Source organism: Alternaria arbusti, assembly GCF_024043155.1.
Source record: "Alternaria arbusti strain BMP 1465 chromosome Unknown scaffold_1, whole genome shotgun sequence".
Classification (NCBI taxonomy): domain Eukaryota; kingdom Fungi; phylum Ascomycota; class Dothideomycetes; order Pleosporales; family Pleosporaceae; genus Alternaria; species Alternaria arbusti.
In genome coordinates this window covers 1-24841 of record NW_026249941.1, presented here as the reverse complement: position 1 = coordinate 24841, position 24841 = coordinate 1, and the positions used below count along the sequence as shown (strand labels likewise).

The 24841-nt window shown below is 49.3% G+C and overlaps 8 protein-coding genes across 8 annotated transcripts; 4 read left to right on the top strand and 4 right to left on the bottom strand.

Annotated features, from left to right (window-relative positions):
• Positions 1-1050: 1050 nt before the first annotated feature.
• On the bottom strand, positions 1051-3514 carry J4E86_000008 (uncharacterized protein; the record flags this gene model as incomplete). Its single annotated transcript, XM_051440585.1, has 5 exons — positions 1051-2235; positions 2397-2866; positions 3019-3183; positions 3235-3451; positions 3497-3514. The coding sequence occupies 5 exons, from the start codon at positions 3512-3514 to the stop codon at positions 1051-1053; spliced, it is 2055 nt and encodes a 684-aa protein (XP_051306756.1).
• A 237-nt stretch (positions 3515-3751) lies between these two features.
• J4E86_000007 (uncharacterized protein) lies at positions 3752-5210 on the bottom strand (the record flags this gene model as incomplete). Its single annotated transcript, XM_051440584.1, has 5 exons — positions 3752-3879; positions 3929-4628; positions 4678-4960; positions 5012-5091; positions 5184-5210. The coding sequence occupies 5 exons, from the start codon at positions 5208-5210 to the stop codon at positions 3752-3754; spliced, it is 1218 nt and encodes a 405-aa protein (XP_051306755.1).
• An 823-nt stretch (positions 5211-6033) lies between these two features.
• Positions 6034-9736, top strand: J4E86_000006 (uncharacterized protein; the record flags this gene model as incomplete). Its single annotated transcript, XM_051440583.1, has 7 exons — positions 6034-6042; positions 6107-6726; positions 6778-6886; positions 6933-9047; positions 9096-9395; positions 9446-9575; positions 9624-9736. 7 exons carry the CDS (start codon positions 6034-6036, stop codon positions 9734-9736), a joined length of 3396 nt encoding a protein of 1131 aa, XP_051306754.1.
• A 705-nt stretch (positions 9737-10441) lies between these two features.
• On the top strand, positions 10442-11259 carry J4E86_000005 (uncharacterized protein; the record flags this gene model as incomplete). Its single annotated transcript, XM_051440582.1, has 3 exons — positions 10442-10594; positions 10709-10897; positions 10966-11259. 3 exons carry the CDS (start codon positions 10442-10444, stop codon positions 11257-11259), a joined length of 636 nt encoding a protein of 211 aa, XP_051306753.1.
• A 938-nt stretch (positions 11260-12197) lies between these two features.
• J4E86_000004 (uncharacterized protein) lies at positions 12198-13220 on the top strand (the record flags this gene model as incomplete). Its single annotated transcript, XM_051440581.1, has 1 exon — positions 12198-13220. The coding sequence occupies one exon, from the start codon at positions 12198-12200 to the stop codon at positions 13218-13220; it is 1023 nt and encodes a 340-aa protein (XP_051306752.1).
• A 3321-nt stretch (positions 13221-16541) lies between these two features.
• J4E86_000003 (uncharacterized protein) lies at positions 16542-17117 on the bottom strand (the record flags this gene model as incomplete). The annotated part of the gene is made up of 2 exons (XM_051440580.1): positions 16542-16696; positions 16841-17117. 2 exons carry the CDS (start codon positions 17115-17117, stop codon positions 16542-16544), a joined length of 432 nt encoding a protein of 143 aa, XP_051306751.1.
• Positions 17118-18273: 1156 nt separating this feature from the next.
• J4E86_000002 (uncharacterized protein) lies at positions 18274-19239 on the top strand (the record flags this gene model as incomplete). The annotated part of the gene is made up of 1 exon (XM_051440579.1): positions 18274-19239. One exon carries the CDS (start codon positions 18274-18276, stop codon positions 19237-19239), a length of 966 nt encoding a protein of 321 aa, XP_051306750.1.
• Positions 19240-19360: 121 nt separating this feature from the next.
• J4E86_000001 (uncharacterized protein) lies at positions 19361-20804 on the bottom strand (the record flags this gene model as incomplete). The annotated part of the gene is made up of 6 exons (XM_051440578.1): positions 19361-19828; positions 19876-20261; positions 20309-20324; positions 20529-20561; positions 20615-20684; positions 20737-20804. The coding sequence occupies 6 exons, from the start codon at positions 20802-20804 to the stop codon at positions 19361-19363; spliced, it is 1041 nt and encodes a 346-aa protein (XP_051306749.1).
• Between the last annotated feature and the right edge of the window lie 4037 nt (positions 20805-24841).

Below are 24841 nucleotides of genomic sequence, written 5' to 3'. Positions count from 1 at the left end.
GATACAACTTCCCAGGAAGAATTACGACTGCGATCTACTAACACGAAAGTATGTTCATCTGAAGATGATTGTTCTTCTTCCTCGACGGCGGCGGGTAGTCTGAAATTGTCTGGAATCCAAGGGTCTTGGTGCGACGCGACGATTTCGGGGATGTCTGGTTCTTGCATCGGTACTACGTCGCTAGGCTCGAAGTCTTGGTATTGCAATCTTCGGGTCAACAGCTGACGAACATATTCACGATGAATGAGATCGTCTTCGTTGATCCGCCGTCTTTCATGTCTTGAGCTGCGACGTGGATCTGGCGTGTACATACCATGTTCAAACGGTAGCGGAGAGGTTGGGCGGGCGATTTGGCGTCTTCGTACTTGCGGATTTGGCGTATCTAGGAAGTGAAGAGCAGGACCAATAACATGCTCCAGCCGTTCGCGTGAATCTCTCGTGTCGTTGTAGGTCGGAGAAGGGTTGGCATGTGCTGTTGGTCTCGGCTGTTCAGTCATGACGAAGTAGAACGAGATCAAAAGAGGTACAACAACAGGCAGAGTGAGCAGTAGTATATCGAGCCAAGACTGATCTGCAAAGTAATGGATAGCCATGATCGCAGCAGAAAAGGCAGTAGGCAGAAGCGATTATCGTAGAGTGTACATATAGTGCCGACAAGTCGTTCGTTCCATGTTTGCTGGGCTGGACCAGCACTTTCCCATAGCGCGAAGAGGATACTTCGTTCGCACGCGTTTGCTACTCGTTACTAGTGCTAGTTCGAACGAGAAGGGTTGGGAGATTGTCTCTACCGGGTCGAACGCTGCAGACAGGCAGGACTATGAAGGCGTATGTGGTCGCTTGCTGCCTCCGCGTGTTGGTATGAAACGCAGTGGATGCCCTAATGATGTCACTTAGTAGACCTCGGGCTGCAACAAAGCTCAAGAGATACGCAGTCTTCGATACTACGCTTGCGCTACGGATAGACCAGTGTGAACATCAACACAACACAATGGACAATGACCCAATCCAAGCATTGAGTCCACGCAACGAACAATAACCTAATTCACCAATTTACTTCTCATCCATGTCCAATCCACTCATCTCCTCACTCAACCCACTGATGTCGCCCAGGCTCAAATCCTCCGCTTCGCTATCCCCCAGAAAAATGCGTTCAAAGTTCATGTCACCCACGTCGCTGACGGGCGCGTAGGTAGGATCCGTCATCCTGCGTTGGGCAGCCGCCTCGAATTCGCGATAGTTCTTCTGGATCTCGTCTTGAGAAAGCTCGTTCAAATGACGGTGCCGCTTTGCGCTATCACCATGACCGCGCTGTTGAGCACCGAGACCGCTGGCATTGGTGGCAGAGTTTGAAGAAATACTGCCGCTCTCTTCAGATTCGCTGGTGAGACAGATTGGCGAAGGTGATCGGGGGAGCAATGAGTCGTGTTGTTCCATGGGAGGCGTAGGAGGTAAAACGACTGCCTTTCCTTTCTCAATAGGAGATCTCTGTCGGTCTTCGCCCTGTGGCTGCGGTGACTTGGTGGCAGATACTGTTGGAGTCGAGGGGCGTGACGAGCCGACTGCTTCCCTCAAACGACGCACAATATCCTCACTATGCCGCAACACATCATAATCACTGCCGTTCACAGGTTGACCGAGTGGGCCGAGTTGTTTGCGCATAGCAGCAACGTCCTGTGCAATCGCAGCGCACTTCTTCTGCAGCTCGATGAACTCGGTAGACGTAGAAGTCGTGAGCATGTCGAGATGGCCGGAAGACTCCACCTTTTGACGCTTGAGACAAGTGTCTGACTCGTAGTCCGCCGAGTTCAAGGTCGACGCTCCGTCCAGGCTTGTGGAGCGCAATGGAGCCTTTCGTTTCCTGGGCGACTCGGCTGGCAGCTCAGGATCAGACAGCACGGATGCGTCCGCAATCGATGTGGCCGAGATGTCCGCTTTGTCATCGAGGCTCTCATCAGACTGTCGTCTGAAGTATGCAAATGCTTCATTCCAACATTCATGTAGAGACGAAATACGTGCTTTACGGGGGCGAGTCTTGGACAGTGGCGTACTAGTGTACGATGGAACCCAAGGCGTCGACGGTTCCTCCTGCTGTGGTATGTAGTCGTCTGGCGTTGCAACGACTTGATATATGTCCATAACTTCGCCCTTGACCGCATGACGCAATACACGTTCGTAGCGTACGTGACCTGGGAATTGTGTGACCATTTTGGCTTGAACAATTGTCTCAGACACTGTCTGTGTGTCTTCCTAGCCATGCTGTAAGTAATAGTCTAGTAAACAACTGCAATTGCGTTCCAGTGAGAAAGGAAAGCACTGGATAGGTCTGCAACCGAAATCAAGAAGAAAAAGCGCAAAGTGGACAACGTAACGTGAGGGGAGACTCATGGGTATCGTACCTTCGTGTCGTATCTCTTCACTTCGCACACAACATCCTCGGGGAAGTGTTCGTAGCTTGAAGATCCTGATTCGCTAAAGATGCGTTCAAAGTAGAGAACAAAGGCGTTCCGGTCTTTCGGGCCAAAGGGCATACGCCAGAGCTTGATATTGGGTGGCTGCGAGACGACGGCGGCGTAGATCATGAGCACAGGCATTGTTTCCCAGGCAATATCGACATCGACCGATATGTATAACCCGTCTGAGAAGCGGAGGAGGTAATCCTGCGTCATGATGTAATTATACACGAAGTTTGGTAGGTCGCCAGACCTGAACGACCATCTGGTATTTGTAGGGACGGCCCGAAAATCATCGTAGAAAGCGTCGATCATGTCGTGGATGAGTTTAGGAAGATCAATTCGAACAAGACGCTTGTGCTTGGCGGGCATGATCTGTTTCAAGCAAGGCCAGAGCTCGTCCTCGGCAATATGATCTGCAACGTTCGTCAGCATAGAAGCATGCACAGTAGGTGATCCAGCGTTGACGTAGGCTCCAGAGTGTTCAGATTGTTCATCGTATGAGTTCCTACGGCCGCGCGATGTCTGTAACAGTCTGGAAATTTAAAGTGCAGAATGGGTATCGTACCTCGTAATGCGCTAAGTTCAGCAACAATGTTTCGCCTCATGTGACTCTCGAATTGTGGGACCAGAGATTGCTCAAAGACGCGCTCCCATATCGTGAGCTCGACAGCTTGGGCAGTTGATATGCCTTTCCAGCACATGACCACGTCGAGGTAATCGACGTCCGTCGCTGTTGGGCATTAGCAAAGTACCGCAACATGCTCGAAGGTATCGGTCCTACCTTTCTGCTCGAACTCTGACCACCTCATGCGAGGACAGTGCATGTCCTGTGGCGGGCAATTCTTGTGAAAGCCATGACCGTACAAATCGGTATCGAAAGCTAAATTAGCTATGAGGCTTTCCAAGTGCTGGCGTTCCGCATTGTCGGATGAGACGGGATCGGCTACCGGCGATGGATGGGCATGGCCAGTAGCGCCAACATCGGTGCGTAGCGATGGCTGGGAGGTTTAGTAGAGTCCGCAAGCAGGGTTGAGTGTACTCACGAGATGTTCTACAGACATGTTGTCGTGAGAGATGCTCGTAAAGAATACGTCGTCGTGATGATTGGGCGGGGTCTGGATGTAATGGTAATGTCATTGTCAGACAGAAGGTCGCAATCCAGCCAAAGGTCTCCGTTGACGTTGAGAAGGCACTCGTGAGCGACTGCCGTGGTACTGTGTGGTGACTGAGCAGCGTGGAGATTGCGCTTGCCTCACGACAGGGCGGGACACCCGCAAGATTCTCCCTGGGTGCACCATCTATATGGCGTCCATTGAGGCTCGTGTAGTAAGTCGTTCATTTTTGTTGCCAAGCTTCGAGATCTGAAGGAAGGCATCGACGCCATAGCCTTCCAGGCTGTGGATTTCGAGACTGCCAGCCCAGTATTCTGCAAGATTGTTAGCTGCGCAGCCCCGCCATTGTCATGAGATACCTACCAGCATATAGTCGCGACATGGGAAGTCCAATACCTAGACGCAGGTCTGGTGCGCGGCTAGTCAAAGAAGACAGCGAGCCGTGATACAGCCCCGAATCGCCGTGCTTGGACCTCCTATCTAGACGTTGTTGCACCTGTGCTGCAGATTCACCTCCAGGCACCTGCAGCTCCTGCAATGTTCCCAGTAGTTTTGGTACCCTCGCCAAATTTCGCAGCCTTTTCTCACGCCTAGGACCCTTGCTGAAGCTCCACAGGTATGGCAAGACTTCGTTCGGGATACCACCACCTTGATCAGAAATTCGGATGATAACGTGCTGCGAGGTTTCGCAGATCAATACCTCAATAGGCGGCAGCTTGGCGTCTTTCGACTTGCGCTCCTCGATGACAGCCTGGATAGAGTTGCGTAAGAGCTCGCCGATGATATACTCGAGATGACTCAGAATGTACGGGAATGTCGCGTCAAGGTGACCGTAGACCTTGATCTCAGGAATTTCGACATGCGGGCCCTGAGCGGTCCTAATGAGCTCCTGCATCGTCTTGCCGCAATTCTCGACTATCTCCTTCGCATTACAACGCAGAAATATCTCGCCGACTGCCTCTTGGTCGTGGGGATGGACTTCAGCCTGTGGGAAATGCCATGGCGAATCGAAAGTCTCGGTCAGTGCTAGATGTTGTTCCGCAATGACGCGTCGCGAGATGCGCTGCATCGATTAGCATTGCCCGACGCTGTGCATGGAGGGGGGAGCATACCGATCGCAACATGGTGGTCATGAACTTGTCCGTCTCTTCAGCCTTCATCAGGCCTCGAACTTCCAGTACGCCAATAGCGAGGCGGGGTATGACAGTTGCATGTTCGGTTAATGTTTCCTCCAGCACCTTGCAGTACTTCTCATTATCTTCCAGCGATTTTATCTCGGGTACGCGGCGGAAGCGTTCGAAGGCGCGTAAATACGACTCGTATACATGGGCGAGATGAGGGTTCGCGACGACGACGTATGGTAGGGTCTGGATATCACGCAAGCGGTGCGCAAGTCTACACGTGTTCAGCACTTATATTTTCGCTTGTCAGATACCAAGATCACACCTCGTGGGTAGCTCCAGACGGCAGTAGTTGGCCGAGTCGATGAGACGAGACTCTGTCAAAGTTCTTCCAAAGAAAGTCAACTGGCGCAAGCTTATGGGTCTGGCTTCACGTTGCACCCATCTAGTCACATGTCAGCTGTGGAAGTTGGCCGGATCATTTCCTATGTGCTCACTCGTCCAGGGCCGAAGACGGTCTCCATGCGGGCGCGACGGCTGCGGCATGCGGATGTCGAATTTGTACCCTAGAGACAGGCGATGCTGGAGGTGCTCTACGTAAAATAGCAGAGCGTCGCGCGCAAGACGCGAGACTACGTGCTCCTATACTCATAATTGTTGGTGCGAGAGCGCACATGTGGTGGAGCTCGCTGAGGGAGCTGTAGCAAAATACGGGGCATGTGACGGCGGGCTCCGCTAACCGGCGTAACTTTTGGGGATTTCACTCACAGCCTCTAATTAACGGTCGCAAAAGCAGAGGGGCGCGCATTTCACGGCACCGCCAGTCATATCACGGCACAATGGCAAACATGCTGGGTGAGCGTTTGTAGCTCGAAATATGCGCGTGGCATATCGCTTGCCAGTATGTGATGTTGGACGGATGACGTCGTAGGCCGCGGCTTTGCTTTGACGCACTCCACTGTATCGAGCGCCAAGGCTGCATCCGTCGAAAGAGAGCTGCTGTTCTGAGCCTCGAGAGCTGCTCCCCAGCTTTTGTCTTTGTGCGCCCTCTGTCCACCTCGCCCTTGCACATGCTTGATGTTGGAGTTTTCCAGACGACAATAATCCGATCGTCATATCTCCACTGCCGCCACCTTTAGCGAGGAACCTATCCTTACCCGCATCCCGCCCGCGCAAGTGCTGCCCACCCGTACCTTCCTTTCTCTAGGCGACAGGCGCGCAGCTTCCCTTTTCACCTTGTAGTGTCGAGCGCACCCAGTCGTGACTGCCCCCGCGACGCGTTTCTGCAGCTCTTTCGTGCCATCTGCCCCCGCTTCCATCCGCACCTGCCGGAAAAACGACGCCGCCATGGATCAGGTAAGCTTGCGCCTTCGCCAGCGTCTCGCCAGACGCGGCCACGCTGACCCACTCACCCACGCAGATCGAAAGCGACATGCTCGTGGACCACGAGTACGACGAGAAGGCCGACGTGGCCATAATCACGCCCGACACAGACGACCAAATGGACGAGGTCGACGCCGAACCCGAGCCCCGCGCCGACGAGTACGATGCCTTCATGAAGAGACACATGCCCAAGAACCCGGAGTACGAGACCGAGGCCGAAGTATACAACACATGGGAGATCAGGGACTGGCGCCAACTCACACGACGTGAACATGGCCCAATCTTCGAGTGCGGCGGTCATCCCTGGCGGATACTATTTTTCCCGTACGGTAACAACGTCGACTTTGCGTCCTTCTACCTGGAGCAGGCCTATGAAGAAAAGCAAATGCCAGAGGATTGGTATGCCTGTGTCGAGTTCATGCTTGTACTCTGGAACCCCAAGGACCCTACCATATTCACCACACACACCGCACACCACCGCTTTACTGCCGACGAAGGCGACTGGGGCTTCACACGCTTTGCAGAGCTCAGAAAACTCTTCAGCAACTCCTGGGAAGACCGGGGACGGCCAATGGTAGAAGACAATGCGGCCAATGTAACCGCATACATAAGAGTGCTCAAAGACCCCACGGGAGTGTTATGGCACAACTTCATCAAGTGAGTTCGCGGATGCACAGTTTTGCCGACGATGTTTTCTGACTTGTAAAGCTACGACTCCAAGAAAGAGACCGGCATGGTCGGCTTGAAGAACCAGGGCGCAACATGCTACCTGAACTCGCTCTTACAGTCGCTTTTCTTTACCAATGCCTTCCGCCAGGTATGCCAGGAAGTTCAACACATAGAACTACAGCTGACTCTTTCAGGCTGTCTACCAGATCCCGACTGCCGAGGAAGCCGATCGTTCGAATAGCGCCTACGCCCTACAACGACTCTTCTACCTTCTCCAAACATCAAACAACGCCGTAGGAACCACAGAGCTGACGCATTCGTTTGGTTGGGACTCGAAGCAGATTTTCGAACAGCAGGACGTACAGGAGTTGTCCCGTGTGCTCATGGACAAGCTCGACGAGAGGATGAAGGGCACTGAAGCCGAGGGTGCCTTGACCAACATGTTTGTTGGTAAGATGAAGACCTACATATCGTGTATCAACGTCGATTATGAATCGTCCCGGGTTGAGGATTTCTGGGACATACAATTGAACGTGAGCGGGAACAAGAACCTGGACGACAGCTTCAAAGACTACGTGCAGGTCGAGACCATGGACGGCGAAAATAAGTATTTTGCAGAGGGTTTTGGGTTGCAAGACGCTAAAAAGGGTGTCATCTTCGAAAGTTTCCCGCCAGTGCTACATCTCCAGCTGAAGCGCTTCGAATACGACTTCACGCGCGACGCCATGATGAAGGTGAACGACCGTTACGAATTCCCCGAAGTGTGGGACGCTGCGCCATATCTCTCCGACGGAGCCGATCGATCCGAATCCTGGATATACCACCTCCACGGCGTCTTGGTTCACAGCGGTGATCTCAACGCTGGTCACTATTACGCCTTCCTGAAGCCAACGAAAGACGGCCACTATTACAAATTCGACGACGACCGTGTGACTCGAGCGACACTACGTGAGGCGCTGGAAGAAAACTTTGGTGGTGACTACGCCCAGGCCAACGGGAACACTGGCCAACGCAATCCCTACACCAGAGCCTGGTCCGCAAAACGCTCAATGAGCGCCTACATGTTGGTATACATTAGGGAGACGAGGCTTGATCAAGTTCTTATAGACAGCAAGGCGGTAGAACCACCGAAGCATCTGGCAGAACGACTGGCTGAAGAACGGGCATTATTTGAGCGCAGGAAGAAGGAACGCGAGGAAGCTCATCTCTACATGGACGTTGCGGTCGCGTCAGATGAACAGTTCAAGGCCCACCAAGGTTTTGACATCGTTCCATGGAAAGCCGACGCAGACACACCTGCTAGCCCAAGGGTCTACCGTGTGCTCCGAAGCACAACTATGGCCAACTTTGCAGTTACGGTCGCCCAAGATCTAGGAACCGAAGCCGATATGTTGCGGCCATGGTCGATGGTTAATAGACAAAACGGCACGATTCGCCCCGATACCGCACTGGAATTCCCGGAGATGACCGTCGAAGAGGCTGCAAGTAAACATGGCACGAAACAGTCGCAGTTCAGGATGTGGATCGAGAAAGCTCAAGAACGCGACGAAAGCGGCGCGCCAGTGTTTGGCGAGAAGCTAGTGGACCTCAAGGGTCAGGCTAACAACCGACCATTGATGATCTTTTTGAAGCACTTCGACGCAGAAGAGCAGAGTCTATTCGGTGTTGGCACCTTCTACGCCGGATTCCAGGACAAGGTTTCCGATCTAACTCCAGCAATCACAAAGATGCTGGGCTGGCCAGCGGGTACGCAGATCAAGCTTTCTGAGGAGATCAAACAGAATATGATCGAAGCGATGAAGCCAAAAGTCACACTGGCAGCCTCGGAGATACAAGATGGTGACATCATCACGGTCCAGCGCGTACTGAGCGACAAGGAAACCGCACAGATAACCACTGCGGGAGGCTACACCGAGGCAAAGGAATTCTACGACTACCTCTTGAACAGAGTCAGCATCGAGTTCGTGCCTAAACTGCCTGATACAGATCTACCCACATTCTCCTTGACTCTCAGCAAAAAGATGGCGTACGACCAGTTCTCCAGCAAGGTGGCTGAGTACCTCAAAACCGACTCTAGCTATATCCGCTTCTCGACGGTTAGCACTGCCGGCAAGCCTAAAAACCCTGTCAAGTACAACCCCACGTCAACTCTGAACAACATCCTCTTCCCTGGCCCATACAACTATTCGGCAAGCGCAAATCAGCGAAACGATGCCCTGTTTTACGAGGTCTTGGATATGAGCCTGAAGGAATTAGAGCTGAGGAAACCTGTAAAGGTGGTGTGGCTCCCTGAGGGTCTCAGCAAAGAGGTGAGTTGAACACAGTGATTGTTTTTGCTTCAAACTAACGTCATACAGGAGGAGCACGTTTTGATGGTACCCAAGAATGCCCAAGTTGCGGATCTCGTTGAAGCGCTGCAAAAGAAAGCGGGCATCAGCGACGAGGTGATGCAAAAGGTGCGGGTCTACGAGGCACATGTGAACAAGTTCCACAGGGTCCTCCCGCCAGATCACTCTGTCATGAGCCTCTACGACTACACGTCAATCTTTGCTGCGCCTTACCCCGAAGACGATGCATCGAAGAAGATTTCGGTATTCCACTTTGACAGGGAGCCATCGAAGGCACATGGTATCCCGTTCCAGTTTGCGCTGAAAGAGGTACGCGCAGCCATCACCCTACCTCCTCTACTTGCACTAATATACATCAGGGCGAGCCTTTTAGCGAAACAAAACAACGACTCTCAGACTTCACCAAGATCAAGGGCAAGCAATTGGACAAGATCAAGTTTTCTCTTGTCGGCAAGGGTCAATACGCGAAGCCTGAGCCAATCGATGACGGTAAGCCACTTTGGCAATGGCGATATTGCAGCACTGACGAAGTCACAGATGAAGTACTTTGGGACTTGGTAGGTGCGCGTGACGATGTATCACTTGGTCTTGAACACCCCGCCAAGACAAAGACGCTTTGGGGAAAGACTGATTCCATCTTCATTCGTTGAAGCAGCGCAATGACTGTGTAAGATACGAAGAAAAGCACGGTGCGCGACATTACTCGGCACGGGTACGATCGGCATGAGATTGTCCGCAAAGTTTTGCCAGCATTTCACAAGGAGTGGCAATAAAGCGTTGGTTGCGCACAATCCAACATACATGGCGCAATGGAGCTTGAAATATTGCAAGTATTGCATAGGCGGAGTAGCGTGCGTGGGGGGTTGGCGCAGGCGTTGGGCACATGATTATGGCGTATCATTTTGGATCAGTAAGTAAGCAGTGTAGATTAGTCTCAAAGATATCATCATTCTGCTTTCATGTCACCAGTGTAACTTGCACTGTGATTGTCGACTGAATTTTCCACCCATCCCATGGTACCAGACACCACGCACCTATCCGGGAAGGAACAACGTAACAATATACCACGGCTTTCAATTCCGAAAACAAAGATAAAAACTATTAGCTGTCGCAACAGGTTCATATGAACGCGCAACATGATAAGTATGACTTGACTACGCGTCGAGGATCTGCATTTCGCGCTACCTGTCCGCGGTCGCCTTGATCTTCATTGGCTGGTGGCTCGTTCCCCGCGCCTTCCCTCCCTGCATGCGTTGCGTCGGCAAAAACTACCGCCGACGTTCGATGTCGACAGCTGTAACTTCCAACACACGAGCACGCATCAACAAACGCAGTCGTCCACGCCAACGAACACGATGCGGTCACTACTCACCCTCTTCAGCGCGTTGCTGGCATATACCACGGCTGTGTACGCAACCGCTCTCACCTACCGATTAGAAGCACACGAGAAAGCATGCTTCTTCGCGACCGTTGAGAACAAGGGGACCAAGCTGGCCTTTTACTTTGCAGTATGTGTTCCACCCAGAAGACCAATGCGCAATTGCTTTGGGCTGTTCAAACCCACACTGTCATACAGCAGTAGCAGGATCCAAGGACAATCGAGCTGACGGACATGCGAACAGGTGCAATCCGGAGGCTCTTTCGATGTCGACTACTCGGTTGTCGGCCCCACAGACAAAGTCATTCTCGACGGCACCAAGGAGCGACAGGGCGATTTTGTCTTCACAGCGCTTGACGTGGGCGAATACCGCTTCTGCTTCAACAATGAGATGAGCACGTTTGCCGAGAAGATGGTCGATTTCGAGATCGCCGTACGTACCACCTGGCCATATCTCCCCAGACATCGCCGAACCATAATGCTGACTCCATGTTCTTCTAGGTTGAGAACGAAGCCGCCCGCGCCAAAATCCCATCCAAGCAGGGCTCCTCCCCCGAGCAGACCTCTGTCCTCGAAGAATCCATCCTCAAGCTCTCCGCGCAACTCTCCACCATCTCCCGCAACCAGAAATACTTCCGCACGCGCGAGAACCGCAACTTCAGCACCGTCAAGAGCACCGAGAAGAGGATATTCAACTTCAGTTTGATGGAGTCGGGCTTGATTATGACCATGGCAGGACTGCAGGTCTTCATTGTCCGCTTCTTTTTCCAGGGCGCCAGGAAAGGTATTATATGACAGCTCTCTCATCATGAGAGGAGTTTGGGGCACTGTGGGCTGACGCGTGTTGGCAGGCTACGTATAGACGCTGGTCCACGTTCAAGACTGGGGCTCAACCATGGTTCGGACTGGAAGTCTGAAGATGTCATATTGATTATTGTCACACAGGTCGAGACGAGAGCACTTTGTTTGATTTACCTATTTTGGGCGCTTTGGGGCTGCCGGAGTGTGTAAAACACCGCGGCATCTTTGTGGTATTCTGGCGCACTAGCAAGGTTACAAGAATTTCGGAACGATGTGCAAGAGCTCTCCACTTGTTGAGATCCTTGGATTCGGTACAGCATGTGCTGACAAACGTGCCTGCATTGCTATCTGTCCCTAGGCGAACCCGCGCGCACTTCCCTCTAAGTCGCTTGGAGGCCCGTGCTCCCCCACTCACCTTCCCGCATACTAGCTCAATATCGATATCGTTGGAATCGTAAGTTTTGCAAGACTATTATATGTAGGTCCCTTTGCGACTAATTGTTTCTTCAACCTCCTGGACACTGCCAGACTCTTGGGATTTCGGCGTTAAGGGACTTGATCACTGGACCCTGAATTCTGTGGTCGACGACTTTCGGGCAGCCAGTAGCAGCGCGGCCATTGCTATTCCCTCTCACTCTCACTTGTCCTTCCGCTTCTATTGTGGCCGGCCGTCCGATCGAGTCACCTGTTCTCGCAAGATCTCTCGCTCCGTTCGGTTAGGTGAGCGTGGTAATGCGCACACAGAGGCCATATAGTCTGGCTTTTTCCGCCTTGTTACCTTCTTTCAACTTGAACTCTCACATCCCGCCATCTTGACTATTACAACCCTCTATTTTGATCACCAGCACCCACAACCTTGAGTATTTTCATCCGCTACTCTCATCTTTACAACCCTTTACCTTTGCTCTTTCAGCCCACACCAGTTGCTCGTCATGGCAGCAAACGACGACACCGTCAGGCGCGATTCCGTGAATAGCTACACCAGCGGCCCGCAAACCCCACAGGGCGCACTCGGTCGCTATCAGACTCAGACGCGCCAGCAAATGAGTCCGCAGATGATGGCCCAGTACTTGCGCCCTCTGGCCATGTCAACTCAGTCACAGTCGCCCCCAACCACTATGCAAGCGCAGCCTCCCACTTCCGAGGAGGCTCAGGCACGCCTGAACCGCCAATTTGCCCTGTTTGGAATGGCCTACTTCCAGAGGTTGGACCCGCAGGCAAAGCAACAGTTCCAACAGTTGCCTTCCCAGAAGCAAAACGAGATCGTTAGGAACGCGATCGAGAAACGTAAACAGCAAGAGATTCAGAAGGCGCGCGAGCAGCGGATGGCGCAACAACAAGCAGCGCAACAACAGGCAGCACATCAACAGGCAGCGCAACAGGCACACTTCAAGAACTTCGTACAGCAATACGTCAACTCGTTCAATCCTGAGCGATCGCTCCAGTTCAGACAGTTGCCCGAACTGCAGCAAGGGCTGCATCTTCGCAATGTCTACAAGCAAAGAATGCAAAACGCACGGCAGCTACATCAGCAGAAAATGCAACAAATGCAGCAGCATCAACCAGCCCGGCAGCTACAGCAGGTGTTGCAGCCGCAACAGCTCGCGCAACAGCCTCAACGTATTCTGCAAGCTCCACAAGCTCAGCCACATCGACAGCCGCAGGCGCAACGTATTCTGCAAGCTCCACAAGCTCAGCAAGATCAGGAGCCGCAGACACAACGTATTCAGCAAACACAACCGGCGCCTCAGCTGAAGCGGCCTCGTTCTGACGACGATGAGCCAAGCCCAGCCATCAAGGTAGCCAAGGTCGCGCAGCCAACTACAGAGCAGCAGCCGAAGAACACAGAGGATCCGGACGATCAGAGACTGAGCTCACAACCTGGCTCGCTTCCAAGCAGGCTGAGGAAGAAGCTCAGAAGAGCGAGCAGTCTGCGGAATTGCACTGGCAGATGAAGCACGCTGGCCCTTACCCTGGCTATGAACCTGCGAAATCAAACATCTCCGACAACTCGTTCTAAGACTATATCACCACATCCGTTCGAGGCATGCTTGGACACCCTCATGGCAGGCCGACACACCTCACTCTCACACTATTGTCGTTTACCTACAGGACATCCTGATCGGCGTCTGGATACCTCGCGGTCTTTGCATTCGGTGTTTGGCTGCAGGATATCTCGACCAGCCTCTGGATACACTTTTCCTCTTTGCATACGGCGTTTGATTATCTGCTGCACATTACCACACTGGGCGGAAGCGGTGCACGGAAGAACACAGCAAGGCGTTTGGTCAATCGCATTACGATACCATACTGGGCGGAAACTGTTCACGGAAGAACAAAGCACGGCGTTTGCTTTTCTTCATTTTCCTTCATCTTTTTTTTTTGCGTTTACTTCTGCGTTCGACGACATTACCATCACACATTTCACGGGCTGCATCATCGCTAGTAGCGTTTGCAGCTTTGCGGCTAAGCGACGCGAACGCAGTTGCATGTTCATCATCATCATCAACATTATCACCGCGGCCGCTTGATGTAAAGGGCGCTATTATCAACACGGAAACGGGGGACGAGGAAATAGACTAGAAAATATACGATAAAACATTCACCACATCTTGCTCTGCTATGACTTCCATCCTCGTCTTGACCAAATTGACTAACACTATCTGAACCTATCGTCATCCGTTCAGCAACATGCCCGACCAACGCGCCCATCCGCCCCTCTTCCTCCTACCTCTCGTAATCGCCCTCTCTTTGCTTGAAATCCTATTCGCGGTCAGCCTTGCTGGTTCTATCTCCTACTATATCATCGAGCGCATGCTAGTGTATACTCAGGATTTTCTACACCCAAATCAGCCAGATGATGGAGAGCATGTGTCGCGGTTTACGAATGTGGATAGGGGTTTGATAGCGTTCTGGCTGCCTGTTGTGGTTGTGTTGATTTTCAGGGTGCTTCTGATATGGGAGAAGCAGATGGAATGAGAGAGTGGGAAGGAAGGTAGGCGTAGGCCTTGTGATGAATGAAGTGGGTGGGTGGTGCGGGAAGATGTGGTTGAGTTCAGTTGTTATTGGGTACTTGCGACGGCCTATGCGTTCGTAATATCTTCTCGATAGTTTGATACTTGTGATGATTAATTGAGTCTGTTGGACAGTGGCTTTGTGAGTCTTAGCGAATGGCCGTGTTGATCGTGACTGTATAGTGCGATGTAGCGAACAGCCCTAATTTGCAATGCCAAACAAATCCTGTATGCTCGCCAAACACTCTGCGAAGCGTTCGTTTCCACTGTCGGAGTACGCAATTAGTAGACGTGGCCTACGAGCGCACCAATCTAGACCAGCGCATTTTACTTTGGACGTGTATATAGAAAGTCCTTCTGCCTCACTGCGATGAACCCAAGTAGAAGGTATCACTATATCAATATACTTCCTCGAAGCTCATAAGACAACACCATCCAACATGCGGTCAACATACTTCCTTATCGAGCAAACCGAGCTTCACAATTTCCTTCGTGAACTGGATGCTTTGCATTCCTGGGCGAGGAACATGGCAGGCCTCAGCACGTCCATCACGGCGCAAGCCCCGCTGGGAATGCCCGCAGCCCGACCAGGACCGCATTATTATGGAATCGAACGTCCAAGACGGCCCGACCCATTTGCCGCTTCAGCTTGGTATACACCTTCTGAGGATGAATACCGTACAGCTCCGCCAGCTCCAAGGCCACAGACATTCCAGCACAATCACAACTTCAATCAGCCTTTCGGTGGAATGGGCCAAGGGTATGGTGGTTTCGAATATAGGGAGCGCGGGCATATGGGATATGAGTTTCGTCCACCCTCACCTGGTTTAGGAAGGCGAGGTGCAAGTTCGACGGGTATGTGTCGGGATCAATCGAGGGGTGAGGCGCGTGCAAGAGCCGCGTGGTCAGTGCCGATGCAGAGTGGACCACATCGCACACCGGTGATTACTCGAGCGCCAAACAATCCACGCACACCGCAAAGAGGTGCAATATTTGTCAGACGACCTCGCCGGGCGAGGCCACAGAGAAATGCGGAGAATGCGGAGGTCATGGGTGATAGGACTGAGGACGAGGAAGAGGAAGATGAAGAGTATGTTGAAGAAGAGCACCAAGGGATTGATCATGAAGGTGAAGCTCGCTGAGATGAGATTGTTCTGTAGTCGCATGACAGTCGATCGCGCTTGTGAATTGATTATGTGTTGTCGCGGTCCCTACATTATTAGCTAGTGCAAGATGTTCATCGAGAAAAGTACGTACAGATGCTGCTAGGCTTTGCCCTTCTACACAATGTGAAATGTGCGAAGATTAGATGCGGTACTTTGACTATTAGATTTGACAAGCTCAGGTACCCAGCAGTCACCGACGACCGTCATAGCCGGATACTGAGATGGTCCAATGTCTCCATGTATCGGCTTGATATCTTGCTCAACTTCGACCGGACGTAGTGCCATCATGGAGTCGCACCCTGGCATGCTCACAAGGCAATCGCCAACTTGTATTGAGTCGGGTCCCAAGCCGAACTGCCCTGCGTCGGTAAAGAAGCATGATCGGCCTCTCCTTGTGTAAATGAGTCCCATATTTCTTGCTTTCGTTCGCAAAACTTCCTCATCAAGTCTTTGCGTACTGTATGTTCCCCAGCGGCGGATTATCTTTTCACTGAGTAATGGCCGCTCTTGTACATGGGCAGAGGGTTGAGAGTTCGCCAGATCTTCAATAAGTATCGCTCTCAGAGTACAACACAAGACCACTTCATCCATCAATGTCAGCTCCGACATCGCGATCTTGTGATGTTGGGCGAAAACATTACCCCACCTGTACAGGGTCTCGTCTTCTCGTTCGTATCTGAAACCTGGGTTGCCTGGCAAATCTACAACCCTGCTGATGACGCCGCCAAAGGTGGCTTGTATCGTGAGCAAACTTTTTGTAACGCTAACCAATACCCCTTCTCCTGGCAACGTCGGGCATTGCATCTTGAGAGAAGACTGAAAAGGGCTGTGTCGCATGGGCAATCTCCAGTCCGGGATCCAAGAGGCTGCTAAGATACCGAAGGCCCCAGCACAGCTCATGATGCCCATTGGATATCGGACCACTTCGTTCTGGCTCAAACGAGAATATAGCTCATTCGTTGATACTTCATAGTCAACTGGAATTGAGGTCAAACTGAGACTTCTCAGTGCGTATATCCTGTCGCGGCCATCTGCACATTCGGTAACAGAGTACCGTGTCAAGAGTGTCGCCATACTCTCCGCATGAGCTACGGTATCATCCGTTCGAAGACCGGTAGTATTTTACCCAGCGCCTAGTAAACCATCCAGTCTCGAGGAACTTCATTGCACGAGTGATGTCGTCGTCCTCCCCAGTGAAGAAGTATTTATTTGGAGGCCCGACCTTGAACGCTTGCAAATCGTGTCCGGGTTCTCCGGTCCAGATCAGCACATTCGTAGCACATGCGTAGATTTTCCCCATCATGGTAACCTGCTTTCCTTTCTCGTCATTATCCGCTTGATTGATGCATATAGCATCTATCCACAGGGTCCGGGTAGTACATCCTGGGGCAATACCGTCCCTCAGATACCCCAAGATCTGGGTAACATTGCGACGGACAAGCAAGCGAGAATCTTGCGCAACAAAGATGTAAGCCGAATCCAGATCTGTGCCCCACGTATAGGACAAAGCTTCGTAGCCGGTCGGGCCATCGGTATTCGAGGCATCGTACGCCCGCTCGACGAGATCTACGTGTATGGGATCGTCGAACTGCGCCGCTGGATACAACTGTATGAAGCGCGAGTTGTCATCTTCCACGAGTGGTCGGTACTGATAGTCCTGAATAGCCGTCATGTCGCAGGCTCTGCGTCGTTGTCGAGGCAATGCTGTCGCGATTGCTCGAGAGAATCAGGCTGGCCTGAGACTGTCGTTCCCTGGTGGAGGGGCTGTGCAAGACACATGATTGGCGAACGCCTGCAGCCGAGCTGCTTCCTTTAGGCGGCCAGACTTATGCGGCGTGGCATTCGTCCGCGCAAGACTCCAGCGGAATGACGAGCGCAACGAGCATTGCGTGGCATTTGATTTGGTAGGGGGAAACTCGCATGACGAGAAGTCGGGGCGCGTTCTAAACCTGGATCCGACGTATGGATTCGGTGTACGTATCATACATGTGGATCCTTTGTAACTATTCTATGTAAGGTGTCTATGTACAGAATCTACATGCGTAGCCTTTTTGTTGTTTCGATGCTTTGAGCTATCTCTAGATAGGTGAACGTGCGTGCACGTTTACCTCTACTATTTGCAAATAACGCAGCCTATACACATAAGTTACCTGGTGCGTAATGTAGTGTCACAACACGTCGAAGCTGACGTTTCGCGTTGCTCGATGTTTCATTGTCCTGTAGTCGCGTTGTTTTGATTTTCGCACCGGCCCGTAAGCCTCCCTACCTCACACAGCAGACGCGCTGCGTTTGCATTAGGTATCCTAGAGCTACATTCGTCACCCTTCCTTTTGACGCGTCTTCCATGCGCGGAATTGTTGACCGCGGATGTGGAGATGGGCGCCCGGGCCATAGCCACACGCGCTAACCGAATCTGTAGATGACATCACCACACACTTCGGCGCTCGCGCTTTAACGTCTATCCAGCTCGGACACATCATGTCAGCGATCGGACTTCGGTGCATACTTAGCTTGCCCTGTATGGATCTGGAGGCCTGAACAAGGATCCAGCAGTGTTGCCAGTCGACATTGTGTGTATTGGCTCATCGAGCTACACTGGTTGCAGCATAGGAGCACCTCCTTGTCTATGCATGGGCGGAGTTAGAAGGTTACGACCGAATACCGACCGCATGCCTCCCAAACATCGATATTTCCTAATGTACCTCAAGAGGTGCATAGGAGGAAGTCACTCCCAAGTATTTAAGTGACAATATGACACGCTTCTGTGTTCCTCACTCTACGTAGGTACCGATAACCACAAGATCCTCATCGCCCTCACACTTAGCGATATGTCATTGCTATCCAAACTCAAGAACATCGCCGTAGTCGGTGCCAACGGCAACGTCGGTTCATACATTACCTCCGCCCTCCTTGCGAAGAACCATTTTAACGTCACCGCCGTCACGCGTACGGAGTCCAAGGCCACTTTCCCATCCGGCGTCCACGTCGCACGCATCGACTACGACAGCCCGGATACCATTGTCAAAGCTTTGACTGGACAAGATGCGCTCATCATCACAATGAGCGTGTTCGGTGGTAATGCGCAGGAGAAGCTCATCCGCGGAGCAGCTCAAGCCGGCGTACCATGGATTCTACCAAACGAGTTCGGCATGTACAACACGGAGGAGATCCAAAACGAAACCATCGGGCCTGGCAAGACGATCGCTCGCAAGCTCATCGAGTCGCTCGGAGTTTCTTCTTGGATAGGCGTGACCTCTGGCTTCTGGTATGAGTACTCTCTCAGCGGCGCTTACTTCGGCATCGATATTCCGAAACGAGAGGTCGTGTACTTTGACGATGGAAAGCAGCGGCTGAACACTGCCACATGGCCTCAGACCGGGCTGGCTGTGGCAAACTTGCTATCTTTGCCAGTATCAGTCTCTGATGGCAACGGGCCGACACTGGAGCAGTACCGCAACCGGATGACTTTCGTATCCTCGTTCGCCCTCAACCAGCGCGAGATGTTCGAGGCGGTACAGAAGGTTACTGGCACCACGGAGAAAGACTGGAAGATTACGTCGGAGCCGTTGAAGCAGCGCTTGGCCACTGCTAGGGAGAAGATGATGATGGGTGATCGCATGTCGTTTGCGACAGCTTTGTACACGAAGTACTTTATCGATGAGGCAGGTCTGTTCGAAAGGGATCATAAGCTGAACAATGATGAATTGGGACTGCCAAAGGAGGACCTCATTGAGGCTACGAAGCGGGCCGTGGATCTGGCGAATACCAATTTTCACAAGCAGATGTACTCATGAATAGTCATAGCTTTAGTAGCGCTACGCCAATGTATGTCAGCATCTTGTCCATACCGCTTAGAGACATCTCGTTTGTTAGACTTTGCAATTTTCTATCTATTCTCTTACTACTACGTCCGTATTAGTCGAACACAATGGCAGCCTTGACAACCTCTTGTTTCCTCACCGCATCCAGGCACTCTTCCCACTGCTCGATTCGATACGTCTTGTTCGCAATGCCGCCCAACTTCAACCTCCCAGCATTCACATACTCCAAGACATGCGGTATGTGACTCATGCTGCAGAAGCTAGCCAGAATCGTGATCTCGTTCTCCCAAATCCGGAAGGGCGACCATGCAATCTTGACGCTCTCGTCGTATACACCGTAAACAACTAGCTTGCCGCCTTTCCGTACGTACTCGATGGCCTTTTCGAGTACAGTGGGTGCGCCGGTGGCCTCCACGACGATGTCGAAGCCGTAGGGGTTATCGGTCGAGAGCGCGGCCATGTCATCTCCGGGATTATCGTCAGATATGGTGATGTAGGAGTCAGCAATGTTGAGTTCGCGCGCGAGATCGAGTTTCGGGCCGCCTTTTGAAGCGATGGCCAACTAGGCCGTGTCAGTAGTTACGCGCAACCTTTGGATGTGCTGCATACATGAGCAGCGCCATTCATCTTGATTAACTGAGCCAGTAACATGCCCGTGGGTCCGCATCCGAAAAGCAGTACTCTGCTGCCGACCTCCATCTGCATTCTCTCAATACCATGGGCTGCGCATGCGGCGGGTTCGAGCAAGACGGCCTCTAGATCCGGTAGGTTACCAATAGGGAAGACCATACGGGCTGGGTATCTGCAGTACTCTGCGAAACCACCCGGAACATTACCGCCATACCCGATGACATTCTCACAGAGTTGGGTCTTTCTACGCGTGCAGTAGAAACAGTTCAGGCATGGCTGTAAGGCATCGGCTGCTACGCGGTCACCGACCGCGACGTTATGAACGTTCTTGCCGATAGCGGCGACAGTGCCTGCTGCTTCGTGACCTGGGAAGGTGAGTGAGGTGTATGAGAAAGTAAACGATCGCTCGTACCGGGTATCAAAGGATACTTCAAGAACATCAGCTTTGCCCAATACATAATTTCCCAATGATCTCACCTTTGCTAGAAACTCGCCTTTGCTGCAGATGTGAACATGCCGAGTCAGTGCATGCGTCGCAAGCTTTTCGGATCCGGAGCTTACTGGTAATGCAAATCCTTCAAGGTGGTCAGTATGATGTATACCCAAAGACTTTCTCCAATTCTTCTACTTACTGTTCCGCATACACCGCAGGCTGAGATCTTGACCTTTCGTGTGTTAGTGCAGCAAATACCGCGGGGTGATGAATAGTGTGTCGTACAAGAACATCGTCATCACCGATTGTTGGAACATCGATAGTCTCGACTGCGAATTTCTCGGGGCCAGAGTATCTTGATTATCTTAGCAATGAGACATCGTAGGTCACGCGCCGAGCATGCCTACTGTAATGCCTTCATCTTGGCAGGCACGTCGAAGCGTTGACGCTTGCTCAGTTCCGCATGGCCGTTCATGATGGAGATTTGTAAGAAGATGGATTCTGGTCAACTGTCTGAAAGAACATCGTAACTTATCGCTGCTTATAACCAAGTTCAATTGCTCGTTGAAATGGTCTCGACGCGAGCGCTGGCTAGACGCGTGTGTGTACACGGTAATGCGGGGTTCGGCAAACCTTCCCTAGAATTACACACCACGGACTACTGCATCGGGAAAAGTTGAGAACGACTACACATTATGCTTGCCCGGCCGTCTAACTTTTGTTGTGAGCATTGCATTCCTTGCCGATCGATGATTTCGCGTTAATTGCGAGTGTTTAAAACTCAACACGACGGCACTACAAAGTATGCGTCACACTCCCGCCTCCGTTGTTACTGGCTTGTGGGGCTGGGACAGTGCGCCCGCAAGTTTCTCATGGATGATGTGACCGCAGTCACAATTACGAAGCAGGAAAGGTGGTATTCATTAGAGCGCAGTATTATTCAGTGGAAAATAACACGAGAATACATTCCACATCTTCAAGATGGCGCGCGGACGCTGAATCCACTTAGTGACAATCGTGATCTTTCGCTGCCAGCATGTTTGTTTGTTCATCAAACAGCCGGTGGACTGAACACTCTGGCACCGGAGAGAAAGGGGTTAGTACTCATCTGAATCCCGATGGATGGAACAGGAGGATAAATCCATCTCTCCTCATCTTTCTCTTACCTCGCTGCTATTTCAGGTCACTGGTGCATTCTCCAGCATCGGCGTTAACGCTGACGCGGGTCTGGTATACTTCATAAGTAGAAAAAGCGATCGAGAATCTGCGAAAGTCTCGTGGCGACCAAACGTACCACGATCGAGAGACCTACCGGTTTTGCGAAGTAACGCTGACTTTGCATGGGGCTTCTGGAATCGATTGCCTCACGATACTCCAATCAAAGCTTTTTTTTTGGAGTCTGAGTGTCGACAATGAGCAGACTTTGGGCATTCTGAACCTCGCCGTCAAGACCTATAGGCCGCCACCGTGGCACACGAAAGTGGACAGTATCCAGGAATGGCCAGGTACTGACTTCGACATCACCTCTGTCGAAGCCGTCGCTATCTTAGGTATGTCCAGTGTGTTCGGCATGAAAGCTATTGCCATACCCCTGTTATTGATGGGGAAAGCTGTAGGGATACAGCGCTGGCAGACTGTACTGCAGGTTCTCCGAGCGGTGTAGCAGTCGGCTTCTTCCTTGCCCAGCACAAACAGCAACGAGGAGGTGACAAGATGATCTCCAAGATCACAGTCTTCAAAGCGCGGCAACCCGTTACGGATGACGATTATCCGACCCTGATCTTTTGGGTGAGAGATGCACCCAATCTTTATGGAGAGGTCGGTGGCGCGCGACTGGCGGACGTCTCGAATCTGGGTGCAATCGGCGTTGTTGAAGGATTGGAGGAGAAGAAGGTACTGAGAAGGGGCGTGGATGGACGGAGTGTGCTTAGAGAGCATGTGATTCGTGTATGACTGTAAATGTAAACGGTGTCATAGCAGAAGTCCAACAGCGCAGAGACGCGGATCGGAGATGGAGCGGCGAAAGGGTCGACGAAGGGTGGGATAGGCTGTAGTTAAAGGCTGTTCGCATGCACATGTGCGTGATATTTAGGTACAGAATGGAATATATCTCGACAGGATACCGTGCACATAAAGCATCTGCTGATAAGTGTATGGAAGCTGTTGACAATGTTGACGCGTGCTGCATTAACCGCTCGGCTTACCTGCCCGACATTTCCCGCTAACTAATCTGTCATTCCGCCTCAGGCTAGACCAAACGACGCGTCGACGCGTTTGACTTCACTATCTACACCCAAAATAACAGTTATAGATTACGCCGCTCCTAACATTATTTAATAGCTACTTCTGTCTTAGTTCTAGCTATATTATTATGCCCGTAGCTATACCTTATCTAACTATCGGATTTTTGTAGGTGCCTATAGACTATACCTAATTAAGAATACCTAATTTAGACTAGCGCATAAATCTTAGATTTTTTAATCTTAATTTTTCTTAAATAGCTAGAATATTTAGAATATATTTTTAACGTAATATAAATATATTTAATAATAATAAAATCTACTTTTTAATCTTCTTAAAATCTTAGTATATACTAGGTAAAAGAGCTATAAAAGTTAAGTTTAGTAATAAGTAAGATTCTATGTATAGGTCTATATAAGCGTAGAAGTAAATATTTAAAGTTTCTTATCTAATTAAAGCTAGACCTAATTAGATAAAGATTATAGATTTAATTTATAATACTACCTCTCTCTAAAAAGAAAGTAAGTTCTAATACTTAAACTACTTTTTTACTTTATATAATGTATAAAGTTAGTATAATTATAATATAAATATAATATTTATATTATAAAAGCTATATAAGCTAAGTAATATAGTACTTCTATTAGCTATTCTACTATAGTCTATATATCTATTAGTATTATATTCTTTATCTATATTCTTTTTATAAGTATTTAGTTATTTATATAAGCTAGTTACTATTATAAAAGATATATTAGTTATATAGTAATAGATATATAATATAACTAGTAGAAAATATATAGTATTAGTTAGTAACGTAAAATATATATATCTATTTAATAGTTAATAGATAGGTAATCTTAGAGCTTAGTGCGCTATTATATTATAGCTAAGTTTTATATAATCTAAAGATTATAGTCTTCTAAAGATAAGACTAGTTCTTTTTAGTTTACTATTAGCTTTTAGTTTATAATAAGTATTAAGCTTTATAGTTATCTACGTAGATTAATTTTTATTTAAGTAGTATAAAGATTATTCTAAGATAACCTAAGAGTTAGTTCTTAGAGTATAAGCAAGTATATTAGATAGAGTAGTGTACTAGCACGTTTAGTAGAATAATATAATATTATAAGAGTTTAAGAAAGAAGTATAATTCTTAGATTAAATACTAGAGTCTTATATAAAGTTAAATATACTAAGCTATAAGAGTTTAGTACCTAAGCTATATACTTAATAAGTATTACTCTGCTTAGTAGTACTTAGTTATATTAAGAGTACTAAGCACTAAGTAGTTCTATAGTCTAATTAGTATTAATTAGTTATACTAAGAGTACTAAGCACTAAGCAAGTTATATAACTACTTATAGCTATTAGATTATTATTTAGGTATGCTAATACCTATAGAATCTTAGTTTTTAAGTTTCTTCTTTAGATTATAATACTATCTTTTCTTCTTCTAGTAAGTTATTCTTAAGTTATATAATAGTAGCAAAGCTTAGCTTATAACTAGAGTAGCTCTACGTTATAAGTAGCGTTAGCTACTTTATTTTCTATCTTACTATACCTAAGTAGAAATCTCTTACTAGCACTAATTATTATTACTATCTCTATAACTTTATTAATTCTTTTAAAAAAGCTATAGTTTAGAAATACTCTACTTATATATATAATAAGCGTATATATAAGGTTTATATTTATTTAGAGAAGTATAATAAGTATCTATAGCGCGGCTAGTATTATAATATCTATATTATAGAGTTAGAATTTAAACGCTTAGTAGTAGAAAAGAAAAAGTTACGTGCTTATATTAAAGAAAGTTATAATACGTAAGATATAGTAATAAAGGCGTATAAGAAAGCCTTAGAAGAGTTATATATATAGCGCTCTTATAAAGAGTAGCTAAAGCTATAGATAGATCTATTAGATTATCGCGCTAAAGATATAATAGTAGTTAAGTCTTATAAAATTAAGAAATTAGAATATAAAGAGGCTAGATAGATAATAGAGTTCTTAGAGCTATCTAAGAGTTTATTATTAAACTTATTATCTAGTATCTAGAGCGCCTTTAAAGAGTTACTACTTAATTATTAGAAGTTCTTTAATATTAGTAGTATTTTATAAGATATTAATAGTAGTTTATAAGGTTTATATCTAGTTTCTATATATTATTACTATTATTATATTCTAACTATTTAACTAGATACTCTATTCTATTATTATATTATTAATATTTAAGAATTTATTTAACTTTAAAGATATTATCTTCTTCTA